The 22,295-nt window shown below is 61.5% G+C and overlaps 1 protein-coding gene across 3 annotated transcripts in view; it reads right to left on the bottom strand.

Annotated features, from left to right (window-relative positions):
- PPP2R2C (protein phosphatase 2 regulatory subunit Bgamma) overlaps window positions 1–22,295 on the bottom strand; it is an 81,425-nt gene that overhangs the window by 19,111 nt on the left and 40,019 nt on the right. For all 3 annotated transcript variants that reach the window (XM_036328486.1, XM_036328476.1, XM_036328495.1), the window contains exons 2-5: window positions 13,521–13,618; window positions 11,327–11,492; window positions 9,570–9,682; window positions 5,670–5,847 (exon numbers count right to left, since the gene is read on the bottom strand). In XM_036328486.1, coding sequence (XP_036184379.1) covers window positions 5,670–5,847; window positions 9,570–9,682; window positions 11,327–11,492; window positions 13,521–13,618 — 555 coding nt within the window. The remainder of the gene's footprint in view (window positions 1–5,669; window positions 5,848–9,569; window positions 9,683–11,326; window positions 11,493–13,520; window positions 13,619–22,295) is intronic.

Raw genomic sequence — 22,295 nt, 5'->3', positions numbered from 1 at the left:
TGAAACGACACATGCCAAAGGCCCTAGCACATGGTTACTACTTTTAGCAATAAATTCGTTAACTAAATTAAAATCAGCCTTTCTCTTCCTCTGGGAAAAAAAACAACAGGAAATGAAGCAGGTTGCAAAAGCTGCAGGGGGGCGGGGGGGTGGTGGTGTCACTGTGAGCATTTGTGCTGACTTGCATGCCTGGGTTTGAGACCTGGGAGGGGAAGCCCAAGGTGGACAGAGCTGGGCACACTCCCAAGTTGCTGCCTTCTCCTGGCTCTGAGCGAGGGCAATGCAGCCCCGTCCTGGCTTCCTGGGGCTCCTCGCCCAGCAGCGAAACCCGCCATCAGCTCCGAGTGCGAGTGCACTGCTCCAGGAGGGACACTCAGGGTGCACGTGAGGGGGTGTATAACAAGGCCCTGGAGTGGTCTAGAGAGTCAGGGACGGGTCCTCTGAGGCAACGGCATTAAGCCAAGGCCGAGAGCCAGCAGGAGTTATCCGGGCAGAGGGCCAGGGTGGAGGAGTGATCCATGTGAGGGGGAGGCATGGGGCTGAGGGGCTGTGAGCGGCAGGCTGGGAGGGAGGGAGGGAGAGGGAGGCAGACAGGGCTGCAGCCTGGGATCGACCAGTTTTAATCAGCAGCGTGTTACAGACATGCCATGGAGGCCTGTCAGGAGGGATCAGAAGCACCACGGAGTGGCACGTCCCCACCATTAGAGGAAGCGTTCGAAACAGACAGCGGCCACCTGTGTTACAAACAGTCCCAGTGTGGCCTGCAGGGGTGTGGAAAGCACCCGCTTTCCCTTAGAATTCAAAACAAGAGCCAGGAGACATTATCCCATCACGGGGGCTGATGGGCAGTCTGAGTGGCCGGGGCGAGGAAAGGCCACAGGCAGTGCACCCACTACTCAGAGTTGAAAGGACCATCTACATGAGAGGCCCGGAGTCTGACTCCCAGGCCCTGCCACTGCCCATCTGGGTGACTCTGGGTCAATCACCTAACCTTTCTGTGGCTTAGTTTCCTCCTGTAACGGGGGGCACATTGCCCTGGCTCATTTGGCTCAGTGGATAGAGCATCAGCCTGCAGACTGAAGGGTCCTTGGTTTGATTCCTGTCAAGGGCACATACCTCGACTGTGGGCTCAACCCCCAGGGCCCAGTCAGAGCACATGTGGGAGGCAACCAATCAATGTGTCTCTCTCACATCAGTGTTTCTCTCTGTCTCTCTGTCTCTCTCTCTCCCCCTCTCCCTTCCACTTTCTCTGAAATGGAAAAATATCCTCAGGTGAGGATTAACAAAAACAAACCAAACAAAAAAGGGGGGCGTGTTCATAATATCTGCTCCACAGTGTCGCCGAGAGGATTAAGTAGGTTAACATGTTCCAGGTGCTTAGAACGCCGTCTGGCACAGAGTAAGTGGCACAGAGCAAGGCCGGTGTGTGGGAGGTGGTGAGGGCGACTGCAGGACTGGCTGCCGGAGGAGTCAGCACCGTGGACAGCGCACAGGGAGTGAATCAGCGCCCTGGGCAGCTTGCTGCTGGGAGTTGGGTCAGCACCGTGGACAGCGCACAGGGAGTCAGCGCCCTGGGCAGCATGCTGGGAGTTGGGTCAGCACCGTGGACAGCGCACAGGGAGTCAGCGCCCTGGGCAGCATGCTGGGAGTGGGTCAGCACCGTGGACAGCGCACAGGGAGTCAGCGCCCTGGGCAGCATGCTGGGAGTGGGTCAGCACCGTGGACAGCGCACAGGGAGTCAGCGCCCTGGGCAGCATGCTGGGAGTGGGTCAGCACCGTGGACAGCGCAAGCCGGCACACTCAGAGTGGAGGAGGCTGACCCGCCTGGCCTTGGGGAGGCCTCAAAGCAGCAGTGATGGGCTGTCACGGTTTAACAACAGGTTTTCCGAGCGGAAAACTGATGTTGGGGATTCGGACTTGGGGACTTGGGGCATTTCTGAGCAGACGCTCCCCCGTTTCCTCCTCTGTACAGAGGCACTGCGGGAGCATGAAAAGAGGCACCTGTGAGAGGCGACCGTGGTCATGGAGGAGTGGGTCGTGGGTCTACGGCACATCAGGCCCTGTACTCGCCGGCTCCACCAGCCCAGCCCCGGCCCCAGAGGCATAGCCCACTGACTGGATGGGAACAGCGAGGCTGAGTGACTGCAGCGGTTGGGCCGGGGCTCTCGGTGCTTCGCCAGCAGAGAGCCTTGGCGGGTCCCCTCCATTGTTCCCTGCATTGTTCCCTCAGGCTGTGCGGAGCCTTGGGGCCTCTACCCTGACTGCTGGTCCACCACCCAGCCTCGCTTCGGGATCTGCTCAGGAAACAGGAATTAGACATTGTTCCAGACTGAGGGCTGGTGCAATGCCAGCTTCCGCCAGGAGAAATCACTCGGGGAGGGGGGGGGGAATCAATGGAGCCATCTTTGCAATCCTCCGGTGCTAAACTTAAAGCAAAGATTCCTCGGCTGAGGCCGCCTGTGCAACCTGTTACCTTTAAGACGCATCGCACTCGAGAAAAATCACCCAGCGGTCTCAGAATGTTGGTACTGAAGGATGCGAGCGATGGTTTAGAGATGTGGAGACGGCATTGGGGTGAAACACACAATCAGAGAACCCGCAGGAATTCAGGGAACGAGCCGTAACCACCCCAGGGGGCTGTTGTTGAAGAGGGAAGATGCTGCCAGCTACTGGCTGGGGCCCAACTAGTGACTGACTCCTTTATTCCTTACAAACGTCCTCACGTTAAGGAATTTGGCCCAGTTTACATTCGTGTGAACAGACGGCCCAGGACGTTAAGCAGTGAACCGAGCCCAGGGGTCCAGATCCCAGCACCCCGGCTGCTCCTCTGTAGTGTCTGGGACCTGAGCACCCTGGAGCCAGACTCACAGGGGGGAGTCTCCATCCCAGGACCAGTTGGACACTGTGAGCCTCCTCACTCCATTCAGAACCATTCACAAGTACCTACTATGTGCGGACCCTGCATTACATGTGGGGATACAGAGAGGCGCTGACTGGGCTCCTAACCCCCAGGGTGCCACTGGAAATGGGGGCGGGGGCATATTAACAGGTGAGGGAAGCCCAGTGTGACAGGGAGGGGGGGCCCAGAGGGGCTCCGACCAGCTGGGAGGGGTGCAGAGTGAACACGGCACAGGTGACCGAGCAAAGGGGGCAAACAGGAGCCAGCCCGGCTACGAGAGGGAGAAGGCTGGTCAGCGAAGGGCCAGCAGAAGGCAGAGCACTGGCTCAGCCCTGTGACAGGAAGGGAAGCCCAGTGGCCTGAAGGTGTGGGCCAGCCTGGTGCCCAGGACCGGGGGAGGTGGGCAGGGCCAGTCACCAAGCACCATAGGACACTGCTGAGTGGTTTGGACTTTGTCCAGAAGCCGATGGGAAGCGGCTGAGAGCTTTAGGCAGGGGGCTGACGTGGTCAGCCATTCTCACTGCGGTGGGCTGGCTGGCTGGCTGGGCAAGGCGGGATGCAGGCCACGGCCAGGCAGGGCTAGGGTGGCCCGAGCTGAGCCTCTGACGGATGGAGAGCAGCACACGGTTCCAGAGCCATCGGGGGAGGATGGAAGGGCCTGCATCCTTTCCATTCTGTGGGCGAGGGAGAGGGAAGCTGGGGGACCCCTAACGGTCAGCCTTGGTGGCAGATTACGGCAGGCACCTGCGTGTGCCGGGGACACGGCAGAGGCTCAGGGCCCCTCCCTCCGATCAGAGCAGCCGGCTCTGGAATTCGCCAGAGAAAGGTCTCTGAGTCAGCTCTTCTCCTCCAATGGCCCGAACGTGCCCGCTCTTCTCCCTGATTGGAAAAGCGCTCCTCTCTCTGGGAACCTTTGCTAGAAATTAATTCTGCATAAGTGGGAAGTGTTCCTGTTTGGACACAGGAGACGGTAACGCAGCAGAAAACTCCCAGTGGCCTTGAGGACTGATCAGCAGCCTCGGGACAAGGCGAGACGCCGCAGGACCGGAGTTAGAGGGACGGAGGCCCCAGGCCCAGGTCCCCCGGGGGGTACATGCTCAAAGAGTGTCTCAAATGCAGAGCAGGTGCCCAGCTCAGCCAGTCACAGCTTTCTGGACGCCCCCCCCCCCCCCCCCCCGCCGCAACCACTGGAAAGGAAACACCTTTCTCATCGCTCGGCTGCTATCGGACCCATCGCCCCACCTGACACCCCCCGGCCAGCGGAGGCGGCTCCATGGACAGTGCCCGGTCTCCCCGTGTTCTCACTGGCGGCCCCCGCACGGGGGGCCACACGCAGCCTGATTCCCCGATGAACCGGTCGGTCAGGGGAGGTCTGCACAGCCACCGCGGGCTGGAGACTCCATCGCTCCTCCGTCTGCCGAGCTGGCACCTAGGTCTACAGGGAGGCTGCCGGAGCCCCGCTCTGCAGCCGGCAGGCGATGCCACACGCGCTCCTCCACCCCCAAGGCCTGGGCGCTTCTACATCTGATCAACTAACAATTCAGTTTCACAAATCAGGCTGCACACAGGCAGGATCTGCAGCCAGGGAAGCCCCCCAGGTCCCACGGGGACGCCGATCCCCAGACGCTCCCTTCCTGTCACCAGCCCTCGCCTCCTCAGCTGACTAAGGTCCTGGGGTCAGTGATTATTTCCACCAGCAGCCCCATGTCTGCCTGTGCACTTGGCAAAACCGCTGCCCTGGCTCTCTCCACCCACCCTGCGCCTGCAGCCCGGCGAATCGTGGCCGGAGAAAAACGCGCCCATGTGCTCCCTGGCCCACTCGCTCCCACAGCACCGCCCGCCTGCTCGCTGCCCGCCTGCCGGATGCTCCCCTTGCTTATTGCATCGACGGTGTATGTCCGCCTGCTGCAGAGGGGCAGCAGGAGCAGGGCCTCCTGCACGCCATCTGGGCCCCATCCTTCACAGAGCAGCCTGGTGTCCGAGTTGGAAAGGAGACTCGGCGGCTGGAGGTGCGACCAATGCTAGGAGTGGGCTCTGAGCACGTTCACTTGGGCTCCCGGTGCCTCAGTTTCCTCATCTGTAAAGGAGGATCGTGGCCGTACCTACCTCACGGGGCTGTTGTGGGGGTGGAATGAGTTAATATTAACAAGCGTTAATGCTACACGAGAGCCTCGCTGTAATTACTGTTATTATATCAGTCTTCAGAGCAGGGACAGCTTAGCAACCAGCCTGCTCTCTCCGCTGCAGCCCTTCCCCAGGCCCATGCTCGTGTATGGACAGTTCATTCCTCGCCAGCTGGTGGGCGCTGGGCTCAATCCTCTTGCCCCTAGCTTGTCCAGATGCAGGGAGCCACAAGCAGGGCCCCCGACTCCGTCCGGCTGGGCTTTTGACACTCTAAGCCCTGGGTGGGACCCCAGCGGGGAGGGTCCAGAGGAGCCTTTGGTGGATGGTCTCAGGAGGATCAGCTGTCCCTCCTCTGGGAGGGGTGACCCCAGGACCTTATCTCCTCCTTCATCCCTGGTGAGGTCCCAGGGTGACGGGGATCACAGCCACCCTGGCGAGGAGGCGGCGAGGGGTCAAATGTAACCCTCACAGCCGTGGTTTTAAAGCGTTCATACATTCTCAGCATGGGCTCACGTCTGTGCGTCATTCACACCCTGTGGACTCACCGAAGCTGAACGAAGCAGAAGCCCCCAAGCCAGCCCGCTTACAAGCCAGCCAGCCAGCCCACCCAGGAGCCACCGCGGGAGACTGCGGCGGGAAAGGATACTGAAGCTCCGGTCGGTGATGGCCAGGTGCCAGAGGTTGATGCGCAGGTCGTCGGCCGACATGTACGTCTCGCAGTCGCTGTTGACGGAGATGGAGTTGATGTGGTAGGTGTGGCCATTGGCAAAGACCCTCCGTGGGCTCACCTCCACCATCAGGTCCATGGGCTTCAGCACGGGCACCTACGAGGAGGAGGGCAGGTCAGAGCAGGGCCACTTGCCGGGGGCAGGACGCCTGGGCCAGGCAGCCACAGCGGGGCGTGCACCCATGGGCAGCCATCCGCACGTGTCAGAAATAAGCAGTGCACGTGGCCAATGACCATCGCCACCAGCCCGGCGGGAAAGCCCACCTCCTTCGCTTGGCCTCCCCGGGTTGGTTCTGAGCCCACCATGTGACTCTGAATAAGTGACTGAACCCCTTCACACCCCAATTTCCTCATCTCTCAAATGGAATGAGAAGGTACCATGGCAGAGTCAGCTGACTGCCCACCAAACATTTGCATCCCTTCTACCAGGAAGTGACAAGTGGCTGCCCAGGGAAGGACTACACTTCCCAGCTACCTTTGCATCTGGGTGTGGCCACATGACTGGTTCTGACCAATGGACTGTGAGTACAGTGATGCCTGGCACTAAGGGCCAAGGTGGTTAAGAGGCAGGTGTGCCTTTTCTATCCTCTTTCTCCTTCCACTGAAGGAAGGTGAAGACCCAACCTTTAGGGATGGAGGCACATGGAATGGCAGGAGGCTGTGTCCCTGCAGGAGCACCTTGCTAGCAGTGAGAATTACATTTAAAACAAATTTTTTAAATTGATTTCAGAGAGGAAGAGAGAGGGCGAGAGCAATAGAAACATCAATGATGAGAGAGAATCACTGATCGGCTGCCTCCTGCACGCCCCACACTGGGGATCGAGCCCACAACCCAGGCATGTGCCCTTGACCAGAATCAAACCCGGTACTCTTCAGTCCATAGGCCAACACTCTATCCGCTGAGCCAAACCGGCCAGGGCGAGAATTACATTTCTGCGTGCTCTGCCCTGCAATGCGGGTCATCTGTTAGAGCCATCAGTGTTCACCTCACTCATACAAACTCCCACCTCGGATGTGTGAGGATCCCTGAGACAGTATCAGATGCACGCTTCTGCTTCCCTTCGTGCTCTCTGCCTGGAACACCGCCCCCCCCCCCCGGGACAGCTAGTGAACCCCAACTCCTCCTGCAGGATCTGGAGGCAACAGCCCCCCAGAAGGGCAGCTGCCCTGGTAGGTAGGGCTGGCACACACCCAGCACACGGCCCACATCTCTGTCAGGCTCAGCATACACTGCTGTGTGTCACTCCAGGAAACTGAAATTTCAAAGGTGCGAGGACAGACAGACACAATGGCCTGGCCTGGGCTTGATGCCCAGGAAATGGGGCTGCCATTGCCATCCCCCACATCACTGGTGAGAGGACTGAATGCCAAGGTGAACCCAACTTGCCCAAGTCACGGGGTCAGGAAATGCGAGTCGGGCCAGGAAGCTGGGGTGACTGCCCCTGAGGGTTCCTGGTGCAAAGGTGCAGACTGAGCTGCCTGCAGCTTCACAACCTGCCCTGCCACTCACTAGTGTTACCTTCACTGGGTAACATCTCAGGCCTCAGTTCCCTTTTCCGTAAAGGGGGTGAGGCTGGTGCCTACTCAGAGCTAATACAGCGAGTCCTCGGGCAGTGCTAGGCGGGAGGAAAGACCCGCGTGCCTCCCCCTTTCTCCCGCAGCCTGTTTATGGTAAGTGCCGTCTCCGGGATGTGTGGGACGTACAAGAACATCTCCGATGCTGGGAGGGAAATAAACGAGATTCCCGTGGGCCATGGCTCTGCCGCAGATGCCAGGCCATCAAGAGGTGATAATTGCATCTTTCCCACCAGAGGAAACCCTCCTAGACTTGCCTGGGGCTGGCGGTGGGGGCGGGACACCATCACTCCCTTTACTCGACAACCCAGATAATTGGCTTCCCTGCCTTCTCAGATTTATTTGTGCGATTCGCCGGTCATTTAGAGGCCACCGTGTTTAAACGTTTATTTCTCCTTCTGGGGAACAGCACTGATCTCACTTCGTATTTATGACAACTCGCGGGTGCTCCGTGCGTGCGCCGGGCAGTCATTTCAGAAGAAGCGGGGCATCATCTCCATTTTGCCAGTGAGGAAACTGAGGCAGGGAGCGGTGGCAGGGTGCGGGGGGGGGGGGGGGGCGGGGAGGGGGATGCCCACAGCCACCCGGCAGTGCAGAGAGCGGGGAGCAGTTTGTCTGCGAGCCGGGGACAGGCGCTCACCCCACCCAGCCCAGGCAGCTCAGAGCAGCCCACACTCGCAGCTGAGAAACGAACTGAGGGAGACGGCATTTCATGTGACAGGAACGAGCCTTTCCAATTCTGCTAGAACGGCCCGGCCGGTGTGGCTCAGTGGTTGGGCATTGACCTATGAACCAGGAGGTCACAGTTCAATTCCGTTAGGGCACATGCCCGGGTTGCGGGCTTGATCCCCTGTAGGGGACTTGCAGGAGGCAACCGATCAGTGATTCTTATTAATGTTTCTCTCTCCCTCTCCCTTCCTCTCTGAAATCAATAAAAAAATATTTTTTAAAAGTCTGCTAGGATGTGCAAACTGGAGCTGAAGAGAGCAGTCACTTCCCAACACTAGTCCCCGCTCCTTCATGACCCTCTGTGGCCACCTCCTCTGAGGCAGGCCTGTCCCAGGCACTGGGACACCAAGAAGACTTGGGCCTCATCCTGCCGCGGGCTCTGTGTTCACTGCAGCCTCCCAGTGCCTAGAGATGGGCCTGGCACACACTAGGTGCTCAATAAGCGTGTGTGCTGAATGGTGAATCCGGGTCAGCACCTCCTTCAGCAAGCACGTCCGCAGCACCCACTATGCTCCCGGTGTCTGGAAGCCAGGGACAGAGGAGGCAGCACCGTGTGCTTCCCGGCCTGCTGCACGGGGAAGGGGCCGGCTTCTCCACAGTCCTCCCTGGGACGCCACTGACCGTCCTGCAGCTCTCCCGTGAGGCAGGGGCCTCCTGGCCACGTCAGAGCAGACGGACGCCGATTCTGGGCCAGCCTGCCCTGGGTTTGGATCCCAGCTCTCGGTTCCCTCGTCTGTGAAATGGGGGTGATAATGCCACGTGACAGGATTTGGGTGAGGGTTCAACGAGCTGTGCCAGCCAGAGTGCTTGAAGACACACCTGCCACAGTGCTCACCCCTGTTCCCGATGAAGAACCGAGGCTGTGGAGCCTGGAGCCCCACCCCGTCACACCGCCAGGAGGCGGCAGAGGCAGGATTTGAACCCCAGCCCGTGACTCCAGGGAACCCTTTCTTCTGGTCCCGCAGCTGCGAGAGACAGGAGTCCTTTGGCCTTTGAATCATGTTGAGGGCTGGGCTGGCTTTAGCACGGCTCCGTGGCTTAACCGCGGGCTCTTTGTCAATCAAAGGCAATCTTGGAGGCTGAGACTTCGTAGAAGCTGCAAGAGTCGCAGCCCCAGGCCCCGCTCGGCCCCTCGGCAAAGGGCTCGGAGTCCACTCAGCTCAGCCACGGGTTCTCCGCTGGCTCTGCCACTCACTAGCTGGGCGGCTTCGGGTGAGTTCCTGCCCCTCTCTGGGCCCGTTTCCCTCTTTGTGTGACAAGGGGTTGCAGACTTGCTCTGCACCCTCAGTTGCAGCTGAAAGGCTCTTTATGGGCGTGGGGTGCCTTGTCCTCAGGAGGCCTCCAGGAGAAGGCCATCTCCACTGGAGGTGGGGACATGGAGGCACGGAGCCGGCAGATGACCGCAGCCAGGGTCCGCACTGACTGTGGCTCAACTCTCCAGGGCCTCGAGCCCTGCGATCCTCGTCCGCTAATAAAGGAACCATGGGCCCGCAGTCTCCCTAGCCGGCCGCTTACCTGCAGTGACGTCACGGTGGACAGGTCCTTGAGTTTCCCTTCCTCGTCTTTCAGGTTATAGCCCTCGGGCCTCTTATCTCGCTCGGTAATCTTCCATAATTTGATGGTTTTGTCTTTAAAAACAGAAAAAAGTGAAACAAGACCCACGATTAACACGGAGAATGGGCCATCCATCCGCCCTTGTCCACCGGATATGGACGCAGCGCCCGGAGCTCGCTCGGCCGCCACCCTGTGCTGGGAGCGGTGGTTCGTTCCAATTTCCTCCCCGGTAAACGGCCCCAGCGAACAGCTCCACGCTGGGACACCTGCCTTCCTTCTCTCGCTCCTCACCACGGTCCCCACGGTGACATTGCTGGGTCAAAGGGCACGGCCCGTTCAGGGGAGTGATCAGTCTGTCACCGACCCCCAGAGAGCCGGCCCTGACGCAGCTCCCGCGTCTCCAAGCCCCTCCCTGAGGCCCCCCGCCCAGGGGAGGCCCCCGCCCAGGGGAGGCCCTGTATTTCCGAGCAGCAACCCCTCCCCGAACCAGCACCCTCTCTCCAGGAGCCTCACTTCCCTGCCATCCGCCAACAACATCGAAAGAATAACTTGGCAGCTGTGAGCCTATTTTATGTGTCGACTGGGCTAAGCCGCAGGCACCAGCTCTTTGCTCAGACGTGTGTGAGTGTGGCTGTGAAGGTGTCCTGAGATGAGAGTAACATTTAACCCACAGAGTACAGCCGATCACCCTCCCTAGTCTGGGTGGGCCTCGTCCAATCAGATGAAGGCCCTAAGAGAAAACAGACGGAGGTCCCCAAGGAAGAGGGGATCCCGGCTATGGCCTTCCCCTCGAGCGGCCGGCCTTGTGGGGGGGGGGGGGGGCGCCATCACTCTTCCCAGGGTGGCCTGCGTCTGAGGGGCAGATGGAGACCAAGTCTGCCTCGGGCGTCCCGTGTTCCCTGGCCCTCCTCCCTCAGGAGTGTCAGCCCTCCCCAGGGGAGACCATCACGACCATGTTGATGGCGCTGCGCATCCCCATGGGATGGCCCGTGTCCAACAGGGAAGGCGGGGACAGGGGCACGTTCACCGGGTGGGATTTACACCTACTCAGATGTGGTTTTTAGGAGCCAAAGACGGAGGAAAACGCTCACCGACCGTGTCAGTGCAGTGAAAATAGCATTTGATGCAAACCGTGACATCACACGCCTACACCTGCATGCCCACACTCAGGCACACACACGCCTGCACACACACTCAGGCACACAGGCACACATGCTCAGACACACACACTCATGCCTGCACACACACATGCTCAGACACACACACGCATGCCTGCACACACACATGCTCAGACACACACACACATGCCTGCACACACACATGCTCAGACACACACACGCATGCCTGCACACACACATGCTCACACACACGCATGCCTGCACACACATGCTCAGACACACACACGCATGCCTGCACACACACATGCTCAGACACACACACACACATGCCTGCACACACACATGCTCAGACACACACACTCATGCCTGCACACACACATGCTCAGACACACACATGCATGCCTGCACACACACATGCTCGGGCACACACACACTCAGGCACACCCACACTCAGACACACACACGCATGCCTGCACACACACATGCTCAGACACACACACTCATGCCTGCACACACACATGCTCAGACACACACACACGCATGCCTGCACACACACATGCTCGGGCACACACACACTCAGGCACGCAGGCACGCCCTCACCGTTGGTGGACAGCAGGGAGTGGGCGGCGTTCTGCTGAGGGAGCCATTTGATCTTGTTGATTTTCTCCTCTATCTCCAGGCTCTTGAGATAGTCGAACTCCGGCTCGTGGCTCTGGAAGGTGCTGTAGACGTCGTACTCGCCCTGGCTGTGAGGCGCATTTTTACTCTGCAAGGAAACCCGATGGGGCCTGAGCTAGGACGGCAGGGGCGTGGGAACAGGCAAGAGCCGGGCCCAGGGGTTAAACCCACGGCAGGCCCGACAGCAATGGCGACCGGGCGTCCAGCGTTGCCCCTGGACCCACCAAGGGTCACCGGAAACCCAGCTTTTTCATCTCCTTGCCGTGTGGCTGTAGGACAAGCTAGCGCCTGTTTCCTGAGCACCTTCTATGTGTGGACACTGAGCTAAGTGCGTCTCACGCCTCATTTCCTGTCCTCGAGGCCCCTCCATGCTGAGTACCATGACTCCCCATTTTACAGGTCAGCAAGTGGAGGCTCAGGGGTGGCTGAACCTGCCTAGGCCACGTGTCCACTACGTGTAGCTCCCTCCGCGGGGTCCGTCTGTCCCAGAGGCTGAGGCTGTGGCCTGCTCCTCACGCCCTCGTGTCCATGGGGCGGGACGTGGGGACTGAGCATGCTCTGAAGTGACTCCCCGGGCAGTGCCCCGTCATGTCAGACTCAGGTAGGGAATTGCTTCCCGGCTGCCCTCGCTGGGGGTCCCATCCTGGCGTGGGCAGCAGAGCCCCAAACTAGTGAGCTGGTGAGCCCACGCCGGGCACCAGGGGCCACTTCCCAGGAGACAGCAAGTTTATGGGACAACATGACACTAACCGGAGGCCTCACCGCCTGGCAGCAAATCCAAGGCACTTACCCGGCACAATGTCACGTTCCCAGGGAATGTTTAAAAAGCACCCACTGCCAAATGTCTACACCTGCCTTGCTTCTAGAACGCTTTCAAGTTCTTCAGTCTTCCTGCCTCCAATCACTCCGTGTCCCAGGAGCACTGGGTGTGACTAAGGCCAGTGGGACCGGGATTAACAACAATTAAAAGAGAAAAATTCAAAACCGAGGCTCTGGCACTCCCCGTTGAACCTCCTTCTTCAGTTCGGCAGAAAGGAGGCTGGGCTTGGCCACCCCCCGGGACACGCGCGTCCTGCTCACGGAGTCGGCTCGCTCCTGCCGCAGGCCCGGCGGGTAACGGATTGGGCTGCCCGTGTCCCGGGGGCGTCCTTGCTTAGCCGCTTCCAGCCCGAGCTCCAGCCCGGCTGTGAGGCTGTGAGGTGGGGAGGGTGATAGCACGGCTCCCCCTCTGGGGCCCAGGGAGGTGACGGGGGACACAGGTGAGGTCTGGATGATGCTGAAGGACTGAATGCGGTCCTCTCCCCCCACATCCTTCCCTCTCCCCCCCCTTTTCTCCCCCACGTCCTTATCCAGCATGTAATGCAGCAGGTGTCTGATGCGGGCGCCGCCCTCAGAGGCAGGGTGCTGTTAGGTGACAGGCCACAGTCTTGGTTTCAATCCTGGCTTGTGCTCACTAGCTGGCGTGACTTCCCCAAGAGACCCTGTCTGTAAACTGGTGTCGGTCCCCACCCGCTGAGGTGAGCAGCAAGGGTACATGGGAAGTGCGTAGAGAAGGTGGCAAGGTGTCAGCACGTAACAGGTGCTCAATTAATGGGGCCTTTTATCACCCCTTTCTTCCAGTGGTTCAGAAACAGCGCCCAGGCAGGGTGTTCCAGGCCGCCTGTCTTACCCGAATTCTGCTGGACCACCCAGGGGGCTGGGGCTCTGGGGCCTGAGACAAACAAAACCGCCACCCCCGCCCGAGGGCCAGCCCACAGCCTCCCTCCGCCCAGGATGGGAAGCGCCCGTACTGTGCCAGGGCAGCCTGGCTCTGCTGGTCCCGTGTCTCCAGGTTCAGGACACAGTGAGCAACCAGCAAACATCTGCTGAGCGGACCAGGGGCCCTCCCTGCCCCAGAGCTGCCCGGTCCCGCCCTGCACCCGCGCACCCTTTCCAGCCAGCCCCGCGATCCTGCTGGGAGGCAGGCAAGCTCCCCAGGGACCATCCTGGTGGACCGTGGGGGCACCTGCTGAGACAGCCCCACCCCCCCTGCTCCAGGCCCCGCCCCCCACCCCAGACCCCGCCCCTGTCCCAGGCCCGCACCCCCCCTCCAGGCCCTGCCCTCCACCCCACGCACCTCTGGCTCCCGCTGGAAGATGACAACCCGGCCACCCTTGTCGCCTGTGGCCAGCAGCTCTCCCGTGTGGTTGAACTCGACAGTGGAGATGACATCGGCTGGGGGGGCGGAGAGACAGGAAGACGAGGCTCATTAGGACCCAGTCCCATGCTGTTCAACACAACTGGGCCCACCTCCACCCCACCCAGAGGCCCTGCACCCCCAAGTGGGACCCCACCAGGCAGCAGCAGCCTGAGGGGTGGGGAGACACCTGCCCCCTCCTCCCCGCTGGCCACTGGGCAGAGACCTGTTCACTCCGGCTCCTTCCTGCCTCCTGTCTCCTTCCCTCCTGCCTCCTGCCTCCTGCCTCCTGCCTCCTGCCTCCTGCTCCTCCCAGAAGCAGTTTGAGGGTTCCCTCCTGTACCCGCCAGGTGACTGGGATGCAAACCTGACACTCACTAGCCCAATTCTGGGGGCCACTGAGACCAACTATACCTCTTCCTGCCCACCCCCTCTGAGCTCCCCTGGATGGGCCCCTGTGACCCTCACATTCCTGGTGGGGACTCCTAGGCACCGTGGATCTACTTTCAACAACCGCAGATCAGACCACGCCTCCCGGGTCCCACCCTCCACTCTGTTCCCCCACAGCGTCCCGGGCGATGGGCCACCTGAGTCATGGCGTGTCTCTGCTCAAAACCCTCCACTGGTCCCCAAACCCAATCCTGATCCTCATCCCTTCAACCCCCTCCTCTGCGCAGCCCCCCCTCTCGGTGATGGCAGCTCCGTCCTCTGCTGGCCGGGCCTGACTCTCCCCCTCGCAACCTCCGTCCTCTCTCCGCCTCATCCCACTGGCTCAGTCTTCATGCCCAATTCCCGCCCCCTTCTCTGCCTGTCCCCTGTGCAGGCCTACAGCTGCCTCCCAGGGCTCCCCCGGCCACGCCCTGCCCGGCTGGGCTAGCCTCAGCAGGGAGGGCAGCGAGAGGAGCCCGCACCACAGCCTCCAACGACCCCCATCATGTCAGAGGAAAGCAAAGGTCTCGGAGCCTGAAGCGGTCCCTGAGGCAGCCCACATCAGGAGCCCAATCTCCTCCCGCCTCCCCTGCGCCGGAACCCAGCATTGCTGCCCTCACCCTGACCCTGGGCTGGTCCCTGTGGTTTGCTTGGGCCTGCGGGACACCAGCAGACAGGCCACCAAGCCGGGCCTGGGCCACTGCCCGGAGAAGGACCTGCCCAGATGGCCCGAGCCCATCGGTCCTGGCCGGAGGGCGGGGGAGGGCAGGAGGAGGAGGACAGGGGACGAGTGTGTGAGACCCAGCCAAGCGCCCAGGCAGGTCCCCAGCCCAACAAGCCCCGATCAGCAGCATCAGCAGATGCGTGGCTGCAAATAGTCAGTGCTGAATGCCGGGGAGTGCCCTGTTTTTAACTCGGTAAAGAGTAACGGACGCCCTCTCCCAGCCTCGCCTCCCTCCACCCCTCACTCCTGACAGCTCCACTCCCACGCGGGCTCCCTCTTGTCTCCACAGCTGCTCTCAGCCTGGAGGGCTTTCCCCGCTGTTAGTCAATAAAGCGTTTCTCTTGTCCAGTGGCCACCAGAGGCCCCGAGGCGCAGGTAACGCCCGCTTTGGCGGGAAAGAAAGCAGGAGGAAGAGGCGTTCGGGAGCAGATGAGGCGGGACGGACGCATCGGTCAAGAGGAACGCGCCCTGCACTCAGCTCACACAGACAACACAGGGAGCAGCTCCTGGGAAGCGCGCACTGAGGTGGGAGTGGGGTGCGGTCAGGCCCCGGTGCTGGCACTGCCTCCTTCCCCCCCCCCGCCCCACTGTGGGGAGGCCGGCCTCGCCCAGGGACACGGAGAGCCACACGCAGGACCACAGCCCAGCAGCACTGGGTCCCCGACATGGCACTGATTCTTGCTGCTTCCTATCAGCACCCCTAAGGGGGAGAGAGTGGGGTGTCAAGTTGTGTATAAAACGTTCTTCATTATATAGACCAGTGGTCACAGCCACGCCAACAGCACACACACCGGCAGAGACAGCCCGGCGGAGATTTCCATCCTGTCAGCAGAGGTGCCTTAGGTGATTGGATTGAGATATTTTTAATTCTCTTTCTTTAATTCTCTTCTCTCCCTACTTCTCTGTCTCCTAGATTTTCTGTAATGAATACATATTTTAATAGCTCTACTGAGGTAAAATGGGTACGCAAAAACGCATGTATTTTACGTATATGGTGTGATGAGTGTGGACATATGCATAATTTATGTTATGTTTATGATGGAGAAATAACCATGCTATTCAGTTAGAGTGGCAGTGTAACCAAGGGTACCCAGAGCCAACGTGGTCCATAAATGCTGGGCGGTTACCAAGGTAACGGACACTAAACGTCGGCAGGCAATTTACAACATGTACGTCAGCTTCATATCCGCCACCCTCTGCCCCCGGCCTGCAGGAGGTGTGACTGTGAGTCCTGCTGGCAGACTCCTGCGCCGTTCCTGGGCCAGGCGGCCGTCCTGGGCTGGACCTGGGCTCCAGGGCCGTGGCTGCGCGGCCATGGGCTGTCACACCCCTTCTTGAGGCTCAGTGGTGCCATCTGAGCAGGGGGACAGTTGCATGTGCCCAGGATGGGGAGCTCCAGGGGACGACGGAGGCGAGGGGTTCGGGAGGAAGAACCGCAGAGCATGGTGGAGGTTTGTTCCGCGGCGGCGCTGGCTGAGGAAGGGGAGCGGGCACATCACAGCACCTGCCACGCACAGCACGGCCACCCCACCCCGCTCTGCCGGGGGGCTGCTCCCCTGCGTTAGAGGTGGGAAGGCTGCACGCTCCCCCGCCCCCACGCACGAGGTGCCTCGCGGACGCTGTGCTGACCACAGCGCCACCTTCGCGGGCCACCAGGCAGCTCTGATCACCATTCAGGTCTCCGCTGCCCCGGGGGAGCCGCCAAGTCCTCCACGCCAGCATCTATTCCTTTGTTTGTATCACAGCATCTCCTGTGGGGCCTGGGACAGCCCTGGGGATGGGGACAGCGTGAGGCCGCGAGAGGGCAGGCCTGACCCGGCAGACTCCGGCCCAGGCCCAGCAGCACCATCCGCAGGGAGTGTGGCCCGAGACCGAGTTTCCTCGCCTGTAAATTAGGTCTCGTGCGGACTCTGGTGAGGACAGGGCTGCATGCAGGCCAGGATGCTCAAATGGGGCTCCCCGAACCCCAGCTCCCACAGAGGCGCCCTCAGGCGGGGTCAGGACAGCATGGGGAGGATCCAGAGAACCGGGACTGTGGGACGTGCTGGACCAGGACAGGGTATAGTAACAGCCGACCCTGGGTCCTCCCAGGACACGTTACAGCGCGGCCTCAGCAGCTTTGGGCATCTCCCCTGTGTGATGCGGCCACCTGTCTAATGCTACACGTTCCCGTCACCCCAAGAAACCCTGCGCCCCAGCGGCCACTGCCCCCTCCCGGCCACCGCGGACGTGCCTGTCCTGGACGTTTCACGTGGCGGGAATCCTACGACCTGTGGCCTGTGCCGGCCTCTCCCTCGGCCTCAGGCTCTCTGGTTCGATGGCTGGAGCGATGGTCTCTGTCCTTTTTGGTCTCTGTCCTTTTTACGGCTGATGACACTCCCCTGGGGTCGCATGCTTTTACAGACGCCCCGCTCCCTTCAGGCAGAAACCCAGGCCCCAGAAGAGGGGGCGCGGGGGAGCGAGCCTGGGAATGGCCTGGAACCCTGACCACGCTTGGCCCACATCTGCCAGCGGAGGGGCCAGAGCAAGTGGGGGCCAGCGCTGCCCCCTCGGTGGGTGCCTCAGGGCCAGGGCTGGGGCTGCCAGCTCCTCCCTGCCAGGCCAGACGGCCCCTGCAGAGTGGCTGTTGGCCTGGCCGGCACAGAGGCAGATGGGCCTGGGGACAGGGGACCGGGCAGCTGGGGGTCTGCCTGTGGTCAGCAGGACCCGGTCAGGCTGAGGGCCTGTTTCTAGGCCAGGTCGGATGGTGCTCACGGCAGCAGTGACGCCCAGATGGGGTCCAGCACAGCCCTCCAGGCGCCACCCCCCACTCAGACCCCTGTGGGCCCTCCAGGTGGTCAGTGGCCCGAGGCCAGAGCTACAGGGTCGGGCGGGGACCGAGGAGTCCACATGCTCCCGCCTCTCCTTGCAGCACAAGCTCCTGAAAGCCCGAGGCAGTGTCGCCCGGCCTCTCTCCTGCAGACGGAGGTCCCAGGGCCCCACCCGGGCCCCGGATCAGAATCACTGGTGCCTGGAACCTGCATTTGACAAGGTCCCCGGGCGCTGAGGTCTGAGAGCCACTGGGAATTGCTGACCAGGCTGTGACGGGAGACCCTAGTTTAAAAGCCCCCCGATTCTCAGCAAGTTACAGACGTGCCTGAGCCTGCTCGCTGGTCCCTGAAGGGATGTGAGGGTTTCGTGAGGCAACAGATATCTAAGTGCCCGGCAACGAACACCTGCCTGGGAAGTGTTAGTGCGGTCAGTACCGGGCTGTTCTCATCATGCACCCAAACCAAGTCCCAGACCGTAGGGTACGGAGAGGAGGGGGGAGGGCAGGAGTCACTAATGAGACGAAGACAGAGAGGGCCTGGCATGTGGCGAACCTGCGGCCGGGTCCTGGGTCCTGACTCCGAATCCCACCCTCTTCTGCTCTCATCCCCCGATCCCCGCCCCTGAGCCTCAGTTTCCCTCCGTGTGTGATGGCGACAGGAACTTCCCAGGCCGGAGGGCTCTGCCAACTGTCAAGCGCTGCCCCGTGCCAGCGTGAGGAGCCGCCGTGGGGAGGGACGTGGGGCCTGGTGCTGGCCCGACCGGTGGCCGTGTCCTGGCAGCTGGCCTCGCTGGCTCCTCCCCCCTCCCTGCCTCCCGCAGGCGCGGCTGCTGCCCAGGCAGGCGAGAGGGGCCAAATGGCCAGCTGACAGACCAGACACCTTCGGGCCGCATCACATCACCGTGCCCATCGGAGCCCTGGCCAAGCCGTGTCTGCTCCAGGCGCAGGGGAGACGTGGCTCAGGCCTGAGCGGGGTGCTGAGGTCATGGCTGGCAAAGCCGGCCAAGCCCGCTGCCGCCTCTCCCGCCCCCGCCTGGCCCAGGCCTTGTCACGGCTCTCCTGGAAGGCTGGCCGCCTTCTCCTGGCCCAGTCGCCCCCGCAGCCAGAGGGACTTCCCCGAAACTGCAACATCCTCACCACGACCATGATCCTCCCAAAGCCTCCTGTGGCTCCCACTCCCCTCCCCGCTCGCTGCCAGCACAGCCCGCCCTGAGCCAGCCCAGGTGTTCTGCATTTTCCTAAACGGGGCCATTTATCCATTCAGTATTTACTGAGTACCTGCTGGGTGCCAGCCCCTGTACGAGGCACTGAGCATTCGGAGGTGGCCGGGGGGAGCCCTCCAGACTCTGTGTGCTGTACACACAGCCAGGCTCCTGCCTCCCCCCGCCTCATGGAGAGGTCCTGGATCCCTGCCTCTGGGGGGCAGGGAGGAAGGAGGACAGGGGGGACAGGGGGGACAGGGGCTGCAGTGTCAGGACCTGCACAAGAGGGGCTGGAACAGCAGTGACAGCCCCAACATCAGGGGCACCCCAAGGTGGCCGAGGGTGCGGGTGTGGGCTGGGAGGCGGATGGGCAGGGCCCCTCCCGCTCCGGGTGGCAGCTCCACCTCCCACCTCGGTAGGCTCCATCCCCTCACCTGTCAGGTCCCTCACGGTTGGTACTGAAAGGGGAGCTGCGGGTGGAGGCCTGGCCCGGGGCCCACCCAGCTGCCTGGGCTCCCCTCTCCAGCGCTCCCAGCTGCCTGGGCCAGGACACCAGGCCGTGAACAAGGAGTGGCCGGGAGATGTTCCCGTCCTGGCGGCACAACGGCCGTCCTGGCAGGACCTGGGCCGGGAAGAGGGGGGGAGCGGGGGGGGGGGGGCGGGAGGGCGGGCTCGCTCACTGAGAACCCACCACGGCCAGGCACCCAGGCGCCAGCTAGAGGCCTCGCCCACAGGGTGCTCCACCCTCCCAGCCGCCTGGGAGTGCGAGGCAGTTCGCCGTTTCCACGTAGGGAAACTGAGGCCCCAAGGATGGTCGGCCTCGTGCTGGGAGCTTCTACGCCGTTTGGACCCCAAGGCCTGTGCTCCTGGCACTGCGGGGCGTGGCGGGGCCGGCCCGGGTCCCTTCACTGCGAGACGGCCACGGCCACGCACCTCCGAGGGGAGTCCAGTGCGCCTCCCGCCCGGTGCCCTGCGCCCCGGCCACACAGGCCCTCTTCCCACCCAGGACCCTGCTCCCATATGAAGATAAGCACACCGTCCGGCCAGCATGGCTCAGTGGTTGAGTGTCGACCTATGAACCAGGAGGTCATGGTTCCATTCCCGGTCAGGGCACATGCCTGGGTTGCAGGCTGGGTCCCCAGTAGGGGGCGTGCAGGAGGCAAGTGATCAATGGTTCTCTCTCATCACTGATGTTTCTGTCTCTCTCTCCCTCTCCCTTCCTCTCTGAAATCAATAAAAACCTATTTTTAAAAATGAGCACAGGAGGCGCCCTCAGGCAGGGCCGCCAGCTGGGGGTTCCCAGGCTCCTTCCTGTTTTTTTCCTGGAGACACAGACCTCCAGCCCAAGTGCATTACCCTGCTGAGCAGATGACACTGTCCAGCGAGGTGGGCCGGCGTGGGGACCACTCACACCCTGACCTCACACCCTGGTGGGGGGCCTTCAGGGCTGGCATGCCTCGCCTGCCCTTCCAGAAAGCCTGAGGGCGGCGACTGCCACCACCTCCTGGCCTGGGCCCACGGGAGGGTGTCGGCCACAGGTGGACGCCGGGGCCCAGGCTGGGCAGGTGTGTCTGGCTGGTTTCCGGAGGAGGCTTGGACTGCGCCCTCACCTCACGTGTCCTTTACATCCCCGCACGCGTGTCCCTGGGAGGTGCCAGGCGCACTGGCTGTGACGGCGACCGTCGTGACTCCGGGACTGCGTGTAGGATGAAGAAGATGCAGAGACCGAGGGTGGGACCAAAGTGTGGTCAGCAGCACGGGGCTCCACACAATGCAAAGCCTAAACTCGGGAGCATCCTGGCCCAGGAGCCGACGAGCTGGGCCTGAGGTCTCTGCTCCGCTCTGCACGACCCGTAGGCCTGGCAGCCAAGTGGCTCCAGGGGCCACGACCACGGAGTGGGGACCACAGGTCAGCTCCCAAGTGCCTGGCCGTGAGCTCGGAGGTCAAGCCACCACCAGCCCTGGCTCTGGGAGGCCCTGAAGAAGCCCCTGAGGAGGACCCACCGGTCAAGGGCATGCGTGTCCCCTTGCCCTCCCGACCGACAACACCTTCCAGGGCCAGCTGGTAAACCAGGAGGCGGAGGAGCCGGTGAGCTGAGGCCAGAAGGAGTCACAGGGCTAATGAGAGAATGAGAGCCGTCGGAGTTCTGCAATTACCGCGCCTGGCGGGAAGCGGCCACAGCTCCCGCAGCTGCGGGAGTCCCTCCTCCAGGATGCCACTCGCTCAGCGTGCCCGGCATGAGAGAGGGGGGCCCAGGGCAGCTCTGTGCCCCTTAAAGGGGCAGACAGGTCCTCTGCGGGTTGGAGCCCGGGCGACAGAAGCTCAGGGAGCCGGCACCAGGGCCTGGTTTGAAGGCGAGAATGACAGGAACGGCTCCGTCCTCTTCCTTGGCTCCCCGCCCCTCCCTGTGCTTTATTGACATTTTTTTAAAAGATGGAAACGGGGGCTGAGCGAGGCGGGGAGGGCCAGCTCCCGGGAGCCCTCACTGTCCTCTCTGAGCTCAGAACCCCTTCCTCTGGCGAATGTTTAGTCCTGGGGGTTAAACACGCAACCTCCTCTCATCTGAGCGCTACCCTCCGCCGTTCCGCCCATCAGAGCGGGAGTCAGGCCCGCTCCCGCCCAGGCCACCACCGCGCTGTCCACGTTGGCTGTGGCCGCTCAGGGTCTGGGTGTGGTTATCTGTAACGTGGGCGGTGGTGGCTGCGTGAGGGAATCAGAAGCTCTGCAACTGCACGACTTCCCAGCACACCCCGGGGCCGAGCGCTGCCGTGTGAAAGACGGGACTCGCGCATTCTTTAGTATAAGGATATCCCAATGTAATGTGGCCCATACTTATCTAGGGGGAAAAATTGTTTTCTGAAGTCATATTTAATTTGGGCAAACTGTCTTTTTGTTCGCAAAACCTGGTGACCCTATCAGGGCCTCAGACCGTTCTAGAGAGACTAAGCAGTAATCCCAGCAGGGTGGAGGCGGGGAGAGGTACGCAGGGGGGCGGGGAGGATGGGCCTTCTCAGAATCTCTCCGGGTCAGCGCCCTCTATCTGAGAATCCCTGAGCCGGGAAAAGCAGATCCCACAATTTCCGAGTGGTCTCTGCAGCTCTTGGGGCTCAGCCACAGTTGTATCTGTCTCCTCATTTCACAGATGAGGAAAGCGAGAAGGATGAAAGGAATTTCCCAAGGTCACGGCGCTCTCGAGAGGAGCTGGGTCCCGGTGACCCCGAGCCTGCTTTCCTCTCCCCTCTGTGGGCCCAGCACAGCGCTGGAACCTGGCTCTTAGCGGACACTCAACTGCTGAAGGAACGAACGAATGAATGAATGAATGAATGAATGAATATGTAAATGAACAAGTGAATGGGGGGTGAAGGAATACGTGAATGCCACCGTGAGGACATGCCTTCTCTTTGAACTCCGAGGCAGAAGGAGAATCCCCAGTTTAATGATGGGAAGGGATCCCAAGGGCCAGCCCACAGCAGCGACACAAACACTTTCATTACTGTTTATGGCTTCCGGGCTCATTAGCAAATCCCAGGGCCCCTGGGGGCGGTTAGGT

The sequence above is a fragment of the Myotis myotis genome, unplaced genomic scaffold (genome assembly GCF_014108235.1).
Source record: "Myotis myotis isolate mMyoMyo1 unplaced genomic scaffold, mMyoMyo1.p scaffold_m19_p_1, whole genome shotgun sequence".
Lineage (NCBI taxonomy): Eukaryota > Metazoa > Chordata > Mammalia > Chiroptera > Vespertilionidae > Myotis > Myotis myotis.
Note: the sequence above shows the minus strand (reverse complement) of the source record. Positions and strands in the feature narration are given on the sequence as shown.